Here is a 22,446-nt window from a genome sequence, read left to right on the forward strand (position 1 = left end):
AAATAAAATGGTATATATTTTTAAGCAGCCCTTAGCCAGTTTTGGCATTAACATAGTAATAATTCTCATGAACAGTGACTTGGGGAAGTTTCCTTCTTTCTGTTTTTTTTTTTTTACAGATTGTAAAAAATAGAGAATATCTATTTCTTAAAATTGGTAGATATCACTGCTGAAACCTGGATTTAGCGTTGTGAGTTTGTCTGGTTATTTTTTTCCTACTTACTCACTTTATGTAATGAAGATTAATTCAGATTTTATATTTTTCAATTTCTTTTAGTAATTTATATTTTATATTTGTCCTTGTATAACCATTGCATGATTATAGCATACATTTACATTTGCACAATAATTTTCTCTAATCTACTGTCCACAGTACACTTTTTTCAATTGACTTAATGTCTTTATAGCACTGTCTTTCTAGTATTAGATCCAATATTTATCTTAAGTTGTCAAGATGTCTTTAGCCCACATTAATCTGGAATATTTCCACATACTTTTGTTGTCTTTTTATGAAATTCACATTTCCCTTTTCTTTCAATAGACTATTCCTAATTTGCATTTCTCTGATGTTTAATTGTTTAGACAGATTTTTGCATTCTTGGCCAGAATACTAAATAAGTAATGTTTTTTCTTTCTTAAGATATCATATCTGGAGGCACATGATGTTCTCCTGTCCTTCATTCATGATGTTAGTAGTGATCACCTGGTCCAAGTGTTGCCCAGTTTGTCCTCCACATATGCAATTACTGTTTTTCCACTCTCAGTGACACTTTAATAAGTGGTCTGTGGGGAGCCACTTTAAGAATATGTAAATATCTTATTCCTCATCAAAATTAACATAGATTGATTCTTTCCTGATCCCATTTTTATCATGATGGCTTTTCCAACTCTCTCTTTTTATATCTTCAATTCTGGAAAATTTTTAGCCTTTTTGTTTGTTCTCTTCTTCAGTATTGCTTTTTCCACATTTTGTCATTATCTTTTAACTTCCCATTGTCTGACATAAAAGCAGCTCATAATATTAAAAAGATATAAAAGAATTTTGGTGGCCAACGTGAAAATTGACTTCAATAGTAATCAATGAAGTATAAATCAAAATAATGATGTCTTTTTGCCAACCCAATAGATTGAAAAATTATAACATCCAGCTATTGTAATAATCTAGTAGAATAAAGGCTACTAGACTTTTGAAGAGAATATAAGTTGTTACAGTCTCTCCAGAGGGCATTTTGGTAATGCTTTTCAGAGGCCTTTTTAAAATTGTGCAAATGTCTCTCAACCCAGAAACTTCATTTCTTAACATCCTGAAAAAAATAATGAAAGATGTGCTTAAAGTTATATATACTAGGATGTTCATCCTAGGAAAAGTTCAAGCACCCAAATGTTGAATAGCAGAATATAATTAAATAAGTTATGATGACATAACATAAAATACTACTACATTAAAATATTCTGCTGTGTTAGCATATATAATGTCATAGAAAGGGACTTAATGATATTATTCAGTGAGAAAAACATACAAAGGCCTCAAGTTATATACACTGAAATGTTGGCATTGATTATCACAGGATGGGGTAATAACTGTTTTTTTCCTATTCTTCTATGTGATTTTATAGTACTTTAAATACATTACATTTGTAATAAAATGTTTATATATAAAAGGCATTTTTTCATCAAGAATTTTGGAATGGTATTTGACAAGTTACTTTAAAAGAAAAATATGTAAAAGGCATTTTTTCATCAAGAATTTTGGAATGGTATTTGACAAGTTACTTTGAAAGAAAAATTTTTTATTGTATAAATTTGACATGTAAATTTAAGATGTATACCATGATCAAGTGGGATTCACCCCAGGGATGCAAGGATGGTACAACATTTGAAAATCCATCAACATCATCCACCACATCAACAAAAAGGACGACAAAAACTACACGATCGTCTCCAAAGATGCTGAAAAAGCATTTGACAAAATTCAACATCCATTCATGATAAAAACTCTCAACAAAATGGGTATAGAGGGCAAGTACTTCAACATAATAAAGGCCATATATGACAAACCCACAGCCAACATCATACTTAAGAGCGAGAAGCTGAAAGCTTTTCCTCTAAGATTGGGAACAGGACAAGGATGCCCACTCTCCCTGCTTTTATTCAACATAGTACTGGAGGTCCTAGGCATGGCAATCAGACAACACAAAGAAATAAAAGGCATCCAGATTGGTAAAGAAGAAGTCAAACTGTCACTGTTTGTAGATGACATGATATTGTACATAAAAAAACCCAAAAGAATCCACTCCAAAACTATCAGAACTAATATCTGAATTCAGCAAAGTTACAGGATACAAAATTAATACACAGAAATCTGTTGCATTCCTATACACTAACAATGAACTAGCAGAAAGAGAAATCAGGAAAACAATTCCATTCATAATTACATCAAAAAGAATAAAATACCTAGGAATAAAAACCTAACCAAGGAAGTGAAAGACCTATACCCTAAAAACCACAAGACACTCTTAAGAGAAATTAAAGAGGACACTAATAAATGGAAATTCATCCCATGCTCTTGGCTAGGAAGAATTAATATTGTCAAAATGGCCATCCTGCCTAAAGCAATCTACAGATTCAATGCAATCCCTGTCAAAATACTGACAGCATTCTTCAACGAACTAGAGCAAATAGTTCTAAAATTCATATGGAACCACAAAAAAACCTGGAATAGCCAAAGCAATCCTGAGAGGGTAAAATAAAGCAGGGGGATTATGCTTCCCAACTTCAAGCTCTACTTCAAAGCCACAGTGATTAAGACAATTTGGTACTGTCACAAGAACAGAGCCAGATACCAATGGAACAGAATAGAGAGCCCAGATATAAACCCAAGCAGATATGGTCAATTAATATACAATTAAGGAGCCATGGACATACAATGGGGAAATGACAGCCTTTTCAACAGCTGGTATTGGCAAAACTGAACAGCTACATGCAAGAGAATGAAACTGGATTATTGTCTAACCCCTACACTAAACATTATAGTTAATAGACTCCCCCTATTATCAACTCCCTCCCACATACCCCATTACAGTCACTGTTCATCAGCATAGTAAGATGCTATAGAATCACTACTTGTCTTCTCTGTATTATACTGCCTTCCCCATATCCCCTCCCCTTCAAATACCCCTTTTTCCCTCTTATCCCTCCCTTCCCACCCACCCTCCCCAGTCCCTTTCCCTTTGGTAACTGTTAGTCCATTCTTGGGTTCTGTGAGTCTGCTGCTGTTTCATTGCTTCAGTTTTTTATTTGTTCTTATACTCCACAGATGAGTGAAATCATTTGATTGTCTTTCTCTGACTGTCTTATTTCACTGAGCATAATACCCTCCAGCTCCATCCATGTTGTTGCAAATGGTAGGATTTGTTTTCTTCTTATGGCTGAATAATATTCCATTGTGTATATGTACCACCTCTTCTTTATCCATTCATCTACTGATGGACACTTAGTTCGCTTCCATTTCTTGGCTATTGTAAATAGTGTTGTGATAAATATAAGGGTGCATATATCTTTTTGAAACTGGGATCCTGCATTCTTTGGGTAAATTCCTAGGAGTGGAATTCCTGGGTCAAATGGTATTTCTGTTTTGAGTTTTTTGAGGAACCTCCATACTGCTTTCCACAATGGTTGAACTAATTCACATTCCCACCAGCAGTGCAGGAGGGTTCCCCTTTCTCCACAGCCTCACCAACATTTGTTGTTGTTTGTCTTTTGGATGGTGGCCATCCTTACTGGTGTGAGGTGATACCTCATTGTGGTTTTAATTTGCATTTCTCTGATGATTAGTGTCATGTGGAGCATCTTTTCGTATGCCTGTTGGCCATCTGAATTTCTTCTTTGGAGAACTGTCTGTTCAGCTCCTCTGCCCCATTTTTTAATTGGCTTATTTCCTTTTTGTTTGTTGAGGTGTGTGAGTTCTTTATATAATTTGGATGTCAACCCTTTATTGGATATGTCATTTATGAATATATTCTCCCATTATGTAGGATGTCTTTTTGTTCTACTGATGGTGTCCTTTTGCTGTAAAGAAGCTTTTTAGTTTGATATAGTCCCACTTATTCATTTTTGCTTTTGTTTCCCTTGCCTGGGGAGATATGTTCATGAAGAAGTTGCTCATGATTGTTTCAGCACCTTGATGTGCTGACCCCTTTATCCTGATGTAATGTCCTGCTTTGTCTTCTGTTACCATTTTTGCTTGCAGTCTATCTTGTCTGATAGACGTATGGCTATGCCGCCTTCCTTTGGCTTCCATTTGCTTGAAATCCTGTCTTCCATACTTGTTCTTTGAGCCTCTATGTATCTTCATGGCTGCAATACATCTCGTTGAACAGCATTTAGTTGGGTCTTGCTTTTATCCATCCAGCCATCCTGTGCTTTTTGACTAGTGAGTTCAATCCACATTTAGGGTGATGGTTGATCTGCAAGGATTTACTGTTGCCTTCTAGTTGTTTTGTCCCTCCATTTCTCTACCATCCTGTTTTTGTCTACCTTTGTAAGCTGGTGGCTTTCCATGGTGATTTGCCCAGTTTCCCTTATTTTTTCTTTTTTTAATATTTCCTGTCTCTGTTCTAGATTTTTACTTTGTCATTACCATGAGATTTACATAAGATGTATAATAGACAAATTAGTTCTTTTTCTGCTGATAGCAATTTATCTTCATTTACCTACAAAGGTTTTATCTTTTATTCTTCCCCTTTTATATTTTTGATGTCACAGGTTAGCAATTTTGTGCTGTGATTTCGTTACCAAGTTGTAGAAGCTGCATTATTTTTAATGTTCTTTTCTTTTAGTCTTTATGTTTGTTTAATATGCTATCCTAAAAGAGTTAATTATTTTCTAGTTCTGTCTTTCACCTTAGAGTTTTATGTACTTTTATCTTTTCATTTCAGCTTGAAGAGTTCCTTTTAACATTTCTTGTGAGGCTCGTCTGATTCCCTCAACTTCTGTCTGGGAAGGCTTTTATTTCTCTTTCATATCTGAAGGATTACAGCCAAATAGCATATTTTTGACTGGCGGTTTTTATCTTTCAGTACTGTGAATATGTCATTTCATCCACTCCTGGCCTATAGTTTCTACAGAGAGATCTGACAGCCTAATGGGGATCCTGTGTAGGTTACAGTCTTCTTTCCCCTGGTGCCTTTAACATTCCTTATTGTTGACTTTCGACAGTGGTAATATGTGTGTTAGACCGGGCCTTTTCGCTTTGAGATAATAAGGTGGCTTCGGGACTCACATGTCCAGTTCCTTCCCCACGTCTGGGAAGTTCTCAGTTGTTATTTTTTCAGGTAAGTCATCTGCTCCCTTCTCCATCTCTTTGCCTTCAGGGTTGCCCACTGATTCTGTAATGGCATCCTCAAGCTTGCCTAAATTCCTCTCCTCAAGCTTGCCTACTTTCTCTTCCATCTCCTCTGCTCAATTTCCAGTGCTCTTTAATGCGTTCATCTCATTTACTAAGCATTTCAATGCCACAGTTGCGGCTTCTTAGAATGTCAGTCTCTTTGTTACTCTCCCTGTTCTTAGTTTTATTCCCAGTATCATTGCATTGCCTGAGTTTTCTTGCCACTTGGTGAATGTCTTCCTAACAGCTATCCCGAATTCTTACCAGTTAGAGTGTAGTGGTCCATGTTTTTGGGTCCATTGCGGGAAGCTGTCATTCTCCTCTTGTGACACCGTATTTCTGTAGCTTTTCACAGCGTTTGGTGCCTCTGCTGTCACCTTACGTAGGTGAGGCTTTCTTTCCTTTGACCTGCTAGCAGTTAGGAGCCTTCCTTTTGTTCCCAGAAGGTGGTGCCATAGCACAGGTTTTGGTTTCGCGTAGAGCGGATTCCCCACTAAGTGGGCGGTCGGGGGGCACGTGCAAAAAAACATGCAGGCGGAGGAGACGAGGGTGTGGCAGAGTAGCGGTGTGGGCCTAGCATGGGGGCCTCTTGCTGTGCCCACTGCCCGGGAGGGAGGTCCTTGTGTCGGGCCCCCCGGTCTGCGGGCACTGTTCTTGCAGCAGCCCTGGGGCAGAGGGCAGGACCTACGTTCCTCCAGTTCTTCAGTTCTGGGCTCCCCTCCTCCCTCCTTCCCTGCCCCAGTCCTTGTGGTCCACCCTCGGAGCAGCTGGGGGCTGGGCGTGCACTGCCTGCACCCTCTGACCCTCTGGGAGGCCACACCACGTGGCCACCGAGCACACAGGTGGGAGAGTGTCCCAGGGGAGCTTGCCAGAGGTGCTTTTGTCAGGGACACCTGGTTATGGATGTCCAGTTAGTCGCAAATTGAAGGGGAGAGAAAGAAGCGGTTGATCATGCTGCCATGAATTGGACGTCACATCACCTGAAAATGTTCTAACGAAGTTTTCATAGGATTCATGGAATATGTTTGAAAACCTTGGAAATGGCTATTGTTTTTATCTAGAAATGTTTTACCAGGTAATCTATGCACCACCTGGGTAGTGCTGTGTGTCTTGGTGTCTCTACCCAAACGACAGCTCCCAAAGCCAGTGCCTCTCATCATATCCTTTGGCTAAACTTACATGACTTCCCTGGTATCTTCAGGCAAATGCATAAGAATTATTTACAAATAACTGTGAGAAGCAAACAAGGGAGTAGTAGGCTAAGTACCTGACTGAATTGGTAACTCTGTTTCCTGGTTAATATAGTTGCTGTAACATGTATTTTATGGTCATGAACACTAAGCCCACCCTGTTTTGTACATCTTTTACAGTGACACTAAAACGTCATTTTGAAGCTATCTGCAGTGCTTTACTGTTGAATTTTTCTCAAATGGCCTTTTTATGTGTTTGTGCATGTACAGGAACTATCAAAGAACCTTGAGCTGAGTACTAACAGTTTTCAACGACAGTTGCTTGCTGAAAGGAAAAGGGCATATGAGGCTCATGATGAAAATAAAGTTCTTCAAAAGGAGCTGCAGCAACTCTATCACAAATTAAAGGTAAACATGTTATTTTAAATTGCATTATTTCTTCCTATAACATATATTAGATGAAAACCTAACATTTTAAACACTGTCACCATTCATATTTGTAGTTGGTACAATATTATTTATAGAGTATTGCTGTTCTTTGGCACTTAGAAAGGAGCGTTAATATAGTCGCTGTAACATGCCAGAAATGAAAGTTTGACCACACTAATAGGAGTGATACAACTGAAATAAGTATTAAAATCCTGAAGACAGTTATGGAAACTGCAGTTTCTCTGTGTTGCACATTTGAATTAGCCAGTGTTCTTCCTCAGATAACCCCTTTACTTATTATTTCTAATGTTGTTTCAGATATTGCCCTTCATTTTCACAGTGCTTAACAGAACCATTAACATTATTTAATTTTGTTAAAACAGGTGTTCTTAATTCTCTCCAGAGGTCATTGATGGGTTGAATTTCATACAAAATTGAGTGTTTATGCATTATGTTGTATAGAATTTTTATTTTGCTAATCAGATTTTCAGAGAAAACCATAGCCCCAAAATGATCAAGAACACTTCTGTTTTAAGAAATGATGCATTTTTTACTTGTCATTGATTCAGAACCCCCATTTGAGAGATGCTAACTGAGTTCTCCATCTCCCAGGCTAAGCCTGGGAGACAGTATAAGATAGTACCTGCTCTGTCAGGTAGGTTTGGGTAGAAAATGGATTTTGCCTCATTTGCTTTCATTCTCTTCACTGCCAGCACAGACTGAACTTTTTAGGGAGTGTCATTGCGGGGCCCACCCGAAATGTCCTTGACATTCCTCTCCATAGTCTGTCAGTTATGAAGGGCAGCTGAACCATGGCATACTATATCCCAGTTTGCTAAGGGAAGAAGTGCCAGCTGACAGGGTGAGGGTTTTGTCTTGTTTTAAACTGAGACTCTACATCCTTAATTGTGGGTTTGTTTTCAGGAAAAGGAGAGAGAACTGGATATAAAAAACATATATTCTAATCGTCTGCCAAAGTCCTCTCCAAAGAAAGAAAAAGAACTTGTATCAAGAAAAAATGGTATAATAGCTATTATTGTTTAAAAATTTATTGTAGCTATTACTTATTAATAATAAATAAGTCTAAAGTATTTGGTAAATATAAAGGGGAAAGAACTTCATTGAAATAAATAATAAATGAACAAATACTTCCTTATAGTTAATTTTTAGAAATCCTTTCAACTATCTCAGTTTTTTCCCCTGAGGTCATTAAAATTACATCTTACATAATTAAATTTTTTTCTTATAATTTATTTTTGAATTATTAATGAAAAAAATTTAAGCATACCCCAAACTAGAAATTACAGTATAATGAACTTTCATTTATACATCACCTAGCTTTAACAATTATACACTTTACTAATTTTTTCCATCTATTTTTGTATACTTCTTTTCCTAGAGTATGTAAGGTAAATACCAGTTGTCATTTCATTTCACACATACTTCAGTATTGTTATGCATATCTTTACTTTTTTAAGAAACAAAAGCATATATTTCCCTCTTCTGTGAATTTCAAAAAGCTAAATCCATAAACTTTGTAAAAGCTTAATAGAATTTACTAGTCAGAATTGTCCTCAAATTACATGATCGCCAGTAAATCTTAGAAACAAAAATAGTAATAGACAGTAGTCATGGAGCTAATCAGAATATGCATCATTCCACTTAGATGGTGAACATATACCGGTTAAATTCCATGTATCTTAGCAGTGTTCAGTGTGACTAGAAAAATTCTTTTATAATTTTCCTGGTAGCTTCATGCCAGAGTGATTTCACAGACCAGTGTGCGAAAGGAGTGCAAACCAGTGAAGACTCGGAGCTGGAAGAAGTTCCTTTAGCACCACAAACAGTTGTGTGTTATGAAAACGGATGGGAAGGACCTGAGCGCCTTACCGTGGTGAGTTTAGGAGTGTGACTAGGCAGTGAAGTAGGTTTGTCGTTCCTAAAATCGCAATGCCAAGCATTTTTACATTTCTACAATGAAGCTCGTGCTTTATCTGTGTAAATGTGCATCTAGCCTTTTCAGAAGAAAGAGGTCACACTTGTGTGTTCTGTTAAACTCTTTTGGCTTGGCTTGGTGTTCATTGCATCTTTCCAGTGGTTGGGAAGGCTGATGATACTGTCTGGTTTGGAGGTAGATGCTTCCTGCTTGTTATGTCCCCACATAGTCTCTAAATCCTTCTTGTTTATGTTTAATAGCAAATTACAGTATTTTTTTTTAATGATTTGTTAGAATTTGGCCACATTTAATATTTTTTTTTGGCCTCCTGCGTAAGGGAATTTTACAGGTTAGCTGAATGCTGAGCAAAGTAATTGCTGTGGAATCTGACTTTATACTGTTGAAGTTAGAGTAGAATTCAGGGGGTCTGTGTTGGACCTTCATTTAAAGGACTTACCTACTGAATACCAGAAGGCCCTTTTCTCTGAGGTGGTTTTATCTTCAGTGTTTACAACTGAAACTTCAAAGAAAACAGTATACCTGGAAGCCAGCATATTTAATGTGATCCTCCGTTTTTGTGCCTTCTAAGTTTCCCCATGACCCTGAGAGCTCTTCTTGTATAAAACAGAAAAGATGGACTGATCTGGTTCCTGGAGGCTCTCTGGGTTTCTTCATTTCATTTTGTTCTGCAGTTTAGACAAGTTAGCTGTACTGCAAAGTGTGTTTCTTCCTATATTTGCACTATTGATGAGACTAGATCATGTTAATTTGGCTTTTTTAAAAGGGTAAAGTGTAAACCGTGGTCTTTATAAGTAAGATTCAGCAGGAGGAGCGACAGCCTGATACAGTGAAAAGAGGATACTTTGGAGTTATCTATTTTTTAATTAAATTTTGGTCCTAACATTTTATTTGTGTGACTTCTTGGAGTGTCTGTTTCCTAATCTATAAAACAAGGTTGGGTTACTCTTCAGGTTGTAGTGATAACTCACCAAGTTTATAAAGCTCTTGGACCAGTCCTGCCCCCTCCAGGGGCTCTGCAGATGGGAGCTGTGTCAGCTGAGACAGGCTAAGCTGACTTGGGAAGAGACCCAGAATACAGTGCTCAGGCCAGGTGCACGTTCCTGTCTCCTGAGGGAGACGAGGTGAGTGGGTGGTGCGGGGAGGTGGACAGCATTTCCTGAGTTAGTCACCCTCTCCTCCTGCTCTTCTATCTCGAGGGGTGCAGGCCTCCGCTTGTAGCTCGCACTGGCTCAGCACCGCTGCAGAGGAACGAGGAAGCGGAGGCCCCGCAGCTTTGGTCTTTACAGACATCATCAGAAGTGCGTGCACACTCTCACTCACATACATTCCTCTGCTCCTGTTCAGCTGCAGGGGAGACCAGCAAAGGGGAACTGCAGTCGAGCTGCTCTGCGCCTTCCAGAACTCAGGCTCTGTTTCCAAAGCTACAAGGAAGGAGGAGAAAGCAGGCAGTAGGGACAGCTCTGTGCCCCCCGTGCCCGTGAATGATCGGTGTCTTACTGGGTTACACACACATGAAGGGGTTGTAGGAAACAGGAATTCTAAGTTTACATTTTTATTTAAATTTTATAAAATTGATTAATTGGAGGCTTTGGCCATAATGTAAACTTGAAAGATTCTGCTCTGTCATCACTGATCGTGATACAGTCTAGCATCGTCTTGCTTGGACTCCACAGTCGGTCAGCCGAATTACTCATGTTCTGGGCAGTGGACAAAACAAGGGCACTTGTGGAACTTGTCTCCTCAGGATTGTGTGTAAGGTGTCGGCTCTACTTCTGTTACACTGGCTCTTGTAAATATGTCTTTAAAACTTTAAGGAAATGATCCTGTATGCTTTTGGATCATCTTTCAGTGGATGGAAACTTGTGACTTACTGCTTTATTAATTGAAAATTGCTTTAATTTCTAGCTTAGTTAGTATTGTGCTTAATGGAAGATAAAAATCTATGATATTTAAATAACTATTCTCCTTTTTGATATGTGAACTTGCACTTTTTTAAAAAATGTATAATAGGACCTGGAATCTCAAGGGAGAGAAGAGCATGAAGAAGCAGGGATTCTAAACCCAATTGTGAAAAGGGAAGAAAAATTAGTTAAAGATGAAGGACTCCATGTTGTAAAACTGAAGGTTGAGAACCTGGAGAATGGTAAGAAAGAGTTTAAGCAAATGATAAGTCAGCATCCCTTGGGCAGGAAAAGGTTAATATCCACTGCTATCTTCATCTGAACAGTGATTGAGTTATACAGATAAGAAAAGGTTGATGCAGTGGCAGGAGCGCCGGTCTATTGGGAGTCGCAAACATTGGAATGACATTGGTGACAAAAGAAAAAAAAGGAAGCCTGTAAGTCAGCTGCTATTCGGGATTAGGGAAATAGAACAAATTACCTCCAGAAAATTCAGATGAAGGGAAAAAATTCTGTGCGTTAACTAAAGCTCGATGAGGAAATAACGGAAAGACCCCTCTTGAGACTCAGTCCTTCGACCAGCCAACCATTGTAATCAATGAGTTGTGAGGTCCTGAATATAGTCCTGTAGTTTTTCTTTGGTTTTAATACACAAAATAAATCTTTAATGTGTTCAACCATTAGTGTGGAAGTTCATTGAACCAACTCATAGTTTCAGATACACAAGGGAAGTTCAGGAATAAATTCATTTCCATCTGGATGTCTTAAAGGTACAGGTGATCAAGACCTCAGACTTAACCCCTGAATCTTATTAATTACAGAGCTGCTTACAGAGGAATCCTTTTTTTTCCACCTTAAGGTTAGTGGAACAGAAAATCATGACCTAATTGTTGCTAAAGTTAGTGTATATATATCAGTGCCTATGTATATGTATGTGTACTGAAAACAATGTAACAGTTGGAATAGAAGCTGTATTTACATCACTGGTGCCTGATGTTCAAAGAGAGATGCTGTCACATGTTGAGCTATGGAATAGAAAGTGAGGTTCTATGACCAGTTCTGTTTAGGCACCAGGAAAAGGAATAGAGCGACAGAAGACTGTCACATCTCCATGTCCTTTTTGATTTTTTCACCTGGAGTCTGTATGTAACGAACTATTGACACAAGCGAGAACATACACCAGAGTTAGTAAATGCATAGTTTTTACATATTTTGACATTTTCAATTTTTTCATTTGGAAATAATTTCACAATTATAGCAAAATATCAATACTTGCCAAGAACCACTCAAAAGTAAGTTGCATACCTCGTACCCATACTGTAAAATAATTGCATGTGCATTTTTCCAAACCAAGGGCTTTCTCTTTTATCATTCCAGGATATTTTTCAACTTTAGGAAATTTAACTTAGATACAACACATTTTTCTAATCTGCTGTCTGTATTAGAGTTTTGTCAGTTGACAGAGTACTGTCCTTTATAGCATTTTATTCTCTCCAGGATATGGTTGTTAATTACATTTGGTTGTCTCTTAAGTGTCCTTTAATCTGGAACAGCTTCACAGCCTTCTTAAAATATTTTGTGAGATTAACATTTTTGATGAATACAGCCTTTTAAAAAAAAATAGAATGTTCCTCATTTGGGGTTTATCGGAAAATTTCTCTTGATTATATTCAGGTTAATGCATCTTCTGCCACGATACTATATAAGTGATGTTGTATCCTTCTCAGGGTATGGCATCCAGAGATTTAGCTAATTTTAAGTTTAAAATAAAAGTCTTTGCACCATTCATCTACCACCCTTTATTCAGTGTACAATACCACACTAGGTATAAAAAATAAACAGAGGACCTTTTTCTCCATCTCTAAACTGGAGAACAAAATTTTTCTATCAATGTGAATCTTAAATGCAGTATATATTAAGTATATTCTGTTTGAATCCCAGAATATCAAGTATAGAAATGAAGTTTATGTATCCATCCTCATTTGGGTACTGGGAATACTAAAATTATTTAGGCTGCTGTTTTGTAAAAGATGAAAGTTGAGTTTTCCTACTTAAAAATATTGACTGCCATACAATCCCATTTTTAAAATTTGATTTCATACAGAGTGGGAAAGAGAAATACTTGCTAAAAAACAAAAAGACAAGACATCTTTGCTGGAGAGAGACAAAAAGGCAGCATTGGAAACAGGAAGATACCAAATGGAAATGTGCCAAATTCAGAGTATTGGTAGGTTAGAAGAGGAGGAAGAAAACAGACTGAAGAGAGAGATGCTGCTTGCTAAACTGCATGAAGTCGACAGAGACCTCCAAGGGTCTCAGAACCTGCAGTGTCCTCCTCTGCCATCGTTACCTGATTTGGAATCAAAAGTGTGCTCCCCAGAGAGAAGCCCCAAAACATACGTGTCCTCTGATTCCTCAGAGAGATTACCTAATGGGCATCATTTGCAGGACATCCGTCTTTTTACTGCAAACATTGATGATCAGAAACCAGTAAATATTAGAAGCCCAGCCTCTCCAAATGAGCTTACTTTCGGCAGTTATGTGCCTTCATTTGCAAGAACATCAGGGAAATTAAATCCATTTAGCCAAAAAAGTGGCTTTTTTGATTTCCAGAGAAACAGTATAGAGAAATGTGGTAGAGATAGCTTAGACTTAATCACACGAAAAGAGAGGAAGGCTCATCTGATGGAGCAGCTCTTTGGCACCACAAGCAGCAGTACTTCCTCCAGAGTCAATGACCCAGATTCTTCGGCTGCCAGCAGAGACGACTTTGACCCTCTGAGTTTTCTCCCTGGGGACAAAAGCGGCAGGTCTAGAGAACATGACGAAGATGAGGGCCTTTTCCTCAGTGAAGGAAGAAGCTTTAACCCAAATAGACACCGACTGAAACATGCAAACACTAGGTCAGCAGTAAAGGCATTCGGTTCTGGAGAAGATGAAATCGAGGAAGTAGCGCTGAGGTGACTGATCCCGGTCGCATCCCCCAGTTGCAGATGTTGAAGTATTGTAATATGCATTTATAAATACTTAGACTTTCAATATTAAAGGTCCTAAAGAGTGGTTTGTAATAGACAGATTCAGTACAAATAAGTGGATCATAATGCATCATACAGCTAGTTTGCCAACAATGAAGGAGGCTTCTTTGAATGGAAATGAAAATAGAGATGTATCTTACTTGGTTTTGACTTTTTCTTTACAAATAGGTTTTGCCTCTTAGATCAGCCATATGGGAAGTTTTACCCCATGGAGCGCATATTCATTTATTATTTTTATCCCTATTTATTTACTTATTTTTGGTCAGAACCTGAGTTAAGTACAATCTTCCCGAAGATTGTTGAACAGAAATTAAGAGCGAGAGGCTCTGTGTGGAAGTACAGCTCCCAAGTGGTGAACCAGGGCTCTGGTGCTGCTGAGAACCCTGCCCTCTATGGATGGGGCGGGAGTCCCATGCGTACATGGCATGGCTTAGCTGGAAGCAGTGACAACATTGGAATTTCCCTTTCCTCTGGAAGTAGCCACAGTTAAATGCTAACCATTTCCCATTACAAGTCCCACTAAGTCACTTTCCTAAAACTGTGCCAGCACATTAGGTGGATTCAGAGGACATTTGTCTGTTTGCATGGACAGGTGCCTGCGTGGCTCCCAGAGGCTCACACAGTGTCATCACTAGTCCCTGTCCTTGTTCCCTACACTGTGTGTATCAGTGATGGTGCGAGATTTCCTGCCCAACCACAGGGAACAAGAAATTTCATCTGATACAGAAGGATTTTCAGCTCAGTATTTTTCTAGAGTAATGAAACTTGGAAGTTTTAATACTTTTTAGATTTGCGCTACAGACAAGTCAGTGGACTGTGGTGGTATAATGCTTGTGGACGGCCTTGGGTAGCAGTGTTGAGATGTGCCTGCTGCCTTGCTGCTGGGTGGGCGGTCTCCTGCTGAAATGCTTTGGTCCTTGCTGTCTGTAGCTCACTTCAGCTGCAAAGGACCGGTGACCTTGGGTCATGCTGGGGATGATTGGCCTTTAAGAAGCAGTGATGCACCACCGACGAGCAGAGAACACTGTTCGGAGGAAGAGTGGTGGAATAGTGTGTCAGGAAGAATGAAAAAGTGTAGAATGACACTTAGCTCTAAAACAAGCTTTTTTTCCCCAAGAATTTACTGTGTATTTGCTTGTAATATGATTTCTGAAGCCGAGCATACAGAGCGATGAGGGGACTAGAGTTACTGTTTTCCCTTGAATTCTTATCAATGCTTATTACTGGATATAATTTCATAACTATTTGACAAGACTTACCTGATTAAAATATATACCACCTATCATCATCTAAATTGTGTTCCTATTATTAATTGGGAAGTGTACCTCCCAAAAGTGGTAAACTATGTTTTAAAATTTTGTTAATAAAGAGATTTTTGTGTCTAATATAAATAAGCATTTAGTATGTTGCACATCATTCTAATATGTGTACACCACAATATTACTGTAATGCAGTTTTTGATAAAATATGATGTATTGCTAATTTTGTTCACAGCTGCTAATTTTTTACCAAAACTATTCTAGTTTTTAGGTTGTTTGGTTTTAAAGCCTTTTTAAAAAGCCTTTCAGTGAAGTTTTATATCGAGGTCATTTTTATTAGTCAATTGCTTTTTTCTACCTGGTGTTTTTTTCTAGCCTCTTTCACTATATGCAACATGACAGAATTATTAAAATTAAACCTAAACTTAAAATCAAGTTTTAGACATTGTAGCATTACTGTTTTAAGCATTAAGATTGGAGATTAAAATGTTCAGAATAGATTTTTCTTCATGAACAGTGAAACATATTTTTTCTAAATGTCAAGTTAAATTTGTTTGTGCTCAGGACTCTTAATAAAAAAATTTTTTTTAAATGCTATGACTCTTTGTTTGAATGATACGTTAGGTCACATAGGAAATACAAAGCAGGAACAGAGCCTGCAGAGTTCATTTTTATTTCATTACTCACCTTCTTTTTTCCTGCCCAGTATTTTTAGTTGAAGTAGATGAATTTGCCCTAAATCAGGTTAGATCGTGTGCTAGTCTTTGCAGATAATTATAATTTTAATTAATCCTTTCACCCTTAATAGCTATCATAATGTCATATATTGCTCATAATATTAAATAGTTGTGGGTAAGGATTAAATTGAATCATAAAATAAGCCTACTTCATGGCTGACTCGCTGTTTTCCAGCCCTCCTCTCCCTCCCCTGCTGGGACTTGCCCAGCCTGGAATGCCTAGGTGGGCGTTGGCTGGGTAGAGCATGCAGGCTGCCTGATGTAAAGGGGAACGGGAAGGGAGATAGAGTGCCGAGCCACTGCAGATTTATTAGGATTCAAGAAGTTACCATAAATTGGCAAGAAAGGATCTGCCTTTAAAGCTTTTCCTTTCCACACCACAAATGCCCTGTCACTCACAGTCCCCATTTGTGTCAGTTGGAGGTGCTCTCCTTTTCATATGGAGCACGCTCACCCACTGAGTGCCTCCCTGGTGCCCCGCACTATGTTCGGTGGGCACAGAAAGTAGGCGCCAGGGCAGGCTGCCCACCCGGCACCCTCCTGCTTCCCGGTGTCCTTGGGTCCCTCAGCTGTCACTGGCCATAATGCTGCTTAGGTGGTGATGTGAGGCCAGGTGCTGGCCTCTTACACGCACTCAGTAAACATCAGCTATCACCATAGCTAATGACAAGTCTCTTTTAGGGAATGATTGGAAAAATACAGGTCTGATCTGTAGTACACTGATAGTATACTTTCCACAAAATACAAGAACAAAAAGCTGAACCTTGTAACTGCCATGAAACATCTAAATATGTTGCCTCTCAGGTCTGCACTTAGAATGTTTCTTCCTTTACTCAAATTGTGCAGTAAGATCAATGAGCTTGTTTCCTTAACCACAGAAGCACAGAAAATCTAAGCTTTGGACAAGTTCAGTGTCATAAGGACAGGCAAGAGTCAGCCTCACAGCAGAAAGGAAATGAAACCAGAATGTACCGGACTTTGTGACAGACTATGCATCCCTGGACAAGTTACAGACCTTTGTACCTCCTTCCCCAGTAAAATGGGCTATTGACAGTACCTACCTCATACCCATTAAATGAGCTGATATGTGAACAGGCTAAGGACAGTTAAATGTTCAAACTGTTGTTGCTTAGAAAGGTAATGGAAGGGCAGACGTATTTGTTGAATTTCAAGCGTGTTAACTGATGTTTTTATGTATGCTCATTTAATCCACAGTTTCCTCTAATGGAGATAATACTCCCATTTCACAGTTGGGGCTAATAGATTGTAATATGTAACTGACAGAGTACAAGGGTAGCAGACTGCATTCAATAGTCAATTTAAGAAATCCAAAGAAATAAAATATTTTAGAGTTTTGCGTTAGTACTTGAAGTGGTAAGTGACAAAAACCCAAATCAAACTAGCTTAAGCAAAACAAGTAAAATTGTTTTTTGGCTTGAATTTGGAAAACTAAAAAAAGTGGTTTGGTATGAAAGTTCTAATAATAGCACTTATTCTGTGCACCTCTTAGGCCTGCTGAGTATCCTTTCCAGATAAATTCTACATATAGTAACAGTACTGCAATTGGCAGCCTTAAATCCACATCATCCCTTCAGCTGGCACCCATCTTGCTGGAGAAAACTTCCTGATAGCTCTGGTAGAAGTTTGGCTAGTTGGCAGTGTCCTACTAGGGCCTGGTGGCCTTGTGCGGGAGGAAGATGGGATCTCCACTCCTACACCTCTTCATGGAATGAGCAGAGTTTCTGTGGAATGGGGAGGCATTTTTCATTGAAGAAATTTTAGACATACAAAAAAACCATTTACTATACAGATATGCCACTGCAATAAAGTACAATAAATCATCACAATAAAAGCAAGTCACGTGAACTTTTTGGTTTCCCAGTGCATATAAAAGTTATGTCTTCGAGAGGGATTAAAGATGGCGGCGTGGGAGGAGAGATAGAGGCTTCCTCCTAAAGCTGGATACAATTAGAAATTTTAATTGGCGCAACTAATCCTGAGAGAGCAACAGGAAAGAGGAAAGCATCAGACTGCAGATGCCTGGAGAACAGAGCAGACCTCAGTGAACAGGGTAATGTACCGGAGCTGTGGCTCCACGGGACACGAGCCCCTCCCCAACCCCAGCTCACCCACGGGAGGGAGACAAACGGAGCAGGGAGGGAGTGGAAGGCCTGGGACTGCTGAGTACCCAGCTCTGGAGATCTGCACTGGGAGCACAAACCTACATTTCACGGTGCTTTCATGAGACTCGCATGACTACTGGGTTGGAAAGTTAACACAGGCAGAGTTCCTGGGGAGACTGGGATTCCGGCTGCTTGTGAAAGCAGGGATCCATATCTGGCTGCTCTGGGACAAAAACTTATACCTGTGTGCCCAGCCCACTGGCTCAGGCAGTGGAGACAGGCACAGCAGCCAGGAGGCGGGGAACAGCTCTTTCCTCCCCGCAGGCACCAGTACCTCTCCCCTATGACCCCCGACATTGCTTCAGGGGCTCAGCAGCTCCAGAATATAGCCTCTGGACACTAGAGGGCGCCATATACAAACATGAAACACCAAAGGAACCTTGTCCAGAGTAAAATTGTCAATACAACTCCCGAGAAAGATTTAAATGACATGGACCTTGTGACTCTTCCTGAAAGGGAGTTCAAAATATAAATCATCAACATCCTAATGGAGGTACGGAAAGACATCCAAGAACTCAGGAATGAATTCAGGTCAGAGATCCAATCGTTAAAGAACACGATGGAGGGTATTATAAGCAGGTTGGATACAGTGGAGGAGACAATAAATGAAATAGAAACTAGAGAAGAGGAATACAAAGAAGCTGAGGCACAGAGAGAAAAAGGATCTCTAAAAATGAAAGAATATTGAGAGAACTGTGTGACCAATCCAAGCAGAATAATATTCACATTATAGGGATACCAGAAGAAGAAGAGAGAGAGAGAAAGGGATAGAAAGTGTCTTTGAGGAGGTAGTTGCTGAAAACTTCCCCAATCTGGGGAAGGACATAGTCTGTCAGGCCATGGAGATCCACAGATCCCTCTACACAAGGGACCCAAGGAAGACAACACCAAGACACATAGTAATTAAAATGGGAAAGATCAAGGATAAGGACAGACTGTTAAAAGCAGCCAGAGACAGAAAGAAGATCACATACAAAGGAAAGCCCATCAGGCTAACATCAGACTTCTCAGCAGAAACCTTACAGGCCAGAAGGGAGTGGCATGATGTATTTAATGCCATGAAGCAGAAGGGCCTGGAACCAAGATTACTTTATCCAGCAAGATTATCATTTAAATTTGAAGGAGGGATTAAACAATTTCCAGATAAGCAAAAGCTGAGAGAGTTTACCTCCCACAAACCATCTCTGCAGTCTATTTTGGAGGGACTGCTATAGTTGGAAGTGTTCCTAGGGTTGGATAGCTGTCACCGAGGTAGTAAAATCATGGTAGGGAGGGTGGAGCAGCTGATTGCGAGGCAAATGCAAAATTAAATTGACTATCCCCAAAGTCAATCAAGGGATAGACAAAAAGTACAGAATTTGATGCCTAATAAATAAAGAATGAAGGCGGAAGAAAAAGGAGGAGAAATAGAAAAGAACCTTTAGATTGTGTTTGTAACAGCATACTAAGTGAGTTAAGTTAGACTCTTAGAGAGTAAGGAAAGTAACCTGGAACCTTTGGTAACTACAAATCTAAAGCCTGAAGTGGCAATAAGTACATACCTGTCGATAATCACCCTAACTGTAAATGGACTGAATGCACCAATCAAAAGACATAGAGTCACTGAATGGATTAAAAAAACAAGACTCATCTATATGCTGCTTACAAGAGACTCACCTCAAACCCAAAGACATGCACAGACTAAGAGTCAAGGGATGGAAAAAGATATTTCATGCAAACAATAGGGAGAGGAAAGCAGGTGTTGCAGTACTAGTATCAGACAAAACAGACTTCAAAACAAAGAAAATAACAAGAGATAAAGAAAGACATTACATAATGACAAAAGGCTCAGTCCAACAAGAGGATATAACCATTCTAAATATATATGCACCCAACACAGGAGCACCAGCATATGTGAAACAAATACTAACAGAACTAAAGGAGGAAATAGACTGCAATGCATTCATTTTAGGAGACTTCAACACGCCACTCACCCCAAAGGACAGATCCAACCAGACAGAAAATAAGTAAGGACACAGAGGCACTGAAAAACACACTAGAACAGAGGGACCTAATAGACATCTACAGAACTCTACACCCAAAAGCAACAGGATACACATTCTTCTCAAGTGCACATGGAACATTCTCCAGAATAGGCCACATACTAGGCCACAAAAAGAGCCTCAGTAAATTCCAAAAGATTGAAATCCTACCAACCAATTTTTCAGACCATAAAGGTATAAAACTAGAAATAAATTGTACCAAGAAAGCAAAAAGGCTCACAAACACATGGAGGCTTAACAACACGCTTCTAAATAGTCAATGTATCAACGACCAAATTAAAATGGAGATCCAGCAATATATGGAAATAAATGACAGCAACACAATGCCCCAACTTCTGTGGGATGCTGCGAAACCAGTCTTAAGAGGAAAGTATATAGCAATCCAGGCATATTTAAAGAAGGAAGAACAAACCCAAATGAATAGTCTAATGTCACAATTATCAAAATTGGAAAAAGAAGAACAAATGAGGCCTAAAGTCAGCAGAAGGAGGGACATAATAAAGATCAGAGAAGAAATAAAATTGAGAAGAATAAAACAATAGAAAAAATCAATGAAACCAAGAACTGGTTCTTTGAAAAAATAAACAAAATAGATAAGCCTCAAGCCAGACTTATTAAGAGAAAAAGAGAATCAACACACATCACAGAATCAGAAATGAGAAAGGAAACATCACGACGGACCCAACAGAAATACAAAGAATTATTAGAGAGTACTATGAAAACCTATATGCCAACAAGCTGGAAAACCTAGAAGAAATGGACAACTTCCTAGAAAAACACAACCTTCCAAGACTGACCAAGGAAGAAACACAAAATCTAAACGAACCAATTACCAACAAAGAAATTGAAGGAGTAATCAAAAAACTACCAAGAAAAAAACACCCAGGCCAGACGGATTTACCTCGGAATTTTATCAGACATACAGAGAAGACAAAATACCCATTATCCTTAAAATTTTCCAAAAAATAGAAGAGGATGGAATACTCCCAAACTCATTCTATCAAGGCAACATCACCCTAATACCAAAACCAGGCAAAAACCCCACCAAAAAAGAAAATTACAGACCAATATCCCTGATGAACGTAGATGCAAAAATACTCAATACAATATTAGCAAACCGAATTCAAAAATATATCAAAAGGATCATACACCACAACCAAGTGGGATTCATCCCAGGGATGCAAGGATGGAACAACATTCGAAAATCCATGAACATCATCCACCACATCAACAAAAAGAAAGACAAAAACCACATGATCATCTCCATAGATGCTGAAAAAGCATTTGACAAAATTCAACATCCATTCATGATAAAAACTCTCAGCAAAATGGGTATAGAGGGCAGGTACCTCAACATAATAAAGGCCATATATGATAAACCCACAGCCAACAACATCATACTGAACAGCAAGAGGCTGAAAGCTTTTCCTCTGAGACGGGGAACAAGACAGGGATGCCCACTCTCCCCACTGTTATTTAACAAAGTACTGGAGGTCCTAGCCACGGCAATCAGACAAAACAAAGAAATACAGGGAATCCAGATTGGTAAAGAAGAAGTTAAACTGTCACTTTTGCAGATGACATGATATTGTACATAAACAACCCTAAAGACTCCACTCCAAAACTACTAGAACTGATATCAGAATACAGTAGAGTTGCAGGATACAAAATTAACATCCAGAAAATCTGTGGCTTTCCTATACACTAACAATGAACCAATAGTAAGAGAAATCAGGAAAACAATTCCATTCACAATTGCATCAAAAAGAATAAAATACCTAGGAATAAACCTAACCAAAGAAGTAAAAGACCTATACCCTGAAAACTGTAAGACACTCTTATGAGAAATTAAAGAGGACACTAACAAATGGAAACGCATCCCATGCTCTTGGCTAGGAAGAATTAATATTGTCAAAATGGCCATCCTGCCCAAAGCAAAATACAGATTTGATGCAATCCCTATCAAAATACCAACAACATTCTTCAACGAACTGGAACAAATAATTCAAAAATTCATATGAAAACACCAAAGACCGTGAATAGCCAAAGCAATCCTGAGAAGGAAGAATAAAGTGGTGGGGATCTCACTCCCCAACTTCAAGCTCTACTACAAAGCCACAGTAATCAAGACAATTTGGCACTGGCACAAGAACAGAGCCACAGACCAGTGGAACAGATTAGAGACTCCAGACATTAACCCAAACATATATGGTCAATTAATATCCGATAAAGGAGCCATGGACATACAATGGGGAAATGACAGTCTCTTCAACAGATGGTGCTGGCAAAACTGGACAGCTACATGTAAGAGAATGAAACTATATCAC

The 22,446-nt window shown here is 38.9% G+C and overlaps 1 protein-coding gene across 3 annotated transcripts in view; it reads left to right on the plus strand.

The window, feature by feature from the left end:
• Positions 1-15,749, plus strand: part of LCA5 (lebercilin LCA5) — a 36,584-nt gene extending 20,835 nt beyond the window's left edge. For all 3 annotated transcript variants that reach the window (XM_037006092.2, XM_073224772.1, XM_073224773.1), the window contains 5 exons: positions 6,847-6,984; positions 7,930-8,026; positions 8,757-8,899; positions 10,973-11,105; positions 12,968-15,749. In XM_037006092.2, coding sequence (XP_036861987.2) covers positions 6,847-6,984; positions 7,930-8,026; positions 8,757-8,899; positions 10,973-11,105; positions 12,968-13,827 — 1,371 coding nt within the window. In that variant the 3' untranslated portion in view covers positions 13,828-15,749. The remainder of the gene's footprint in view (positions 1-6,846; positions 6,985-7,929; positions 8,027-8,756; positions 8,900-10,972; positions 11,106-12,967) is intronic.
• Positions 15,750-22,446: the final 6,697 nt, after the last annotated feature.

The sequence above is a fragment of the Manis javanica genome, chromosome 16 (genome assembly GCF_040802235.1).
Source record: "Manis javanica isolate MJ-LG chromosome 16, MJ_LKY, whole genome shotgun sequence".
Taxonomy (NCBI): domain Eukaryota; kingdom Metazoa; phylum Chordata; class Mammalia; order Pholidota; family Manidae; genus Manis; species Manis javanica.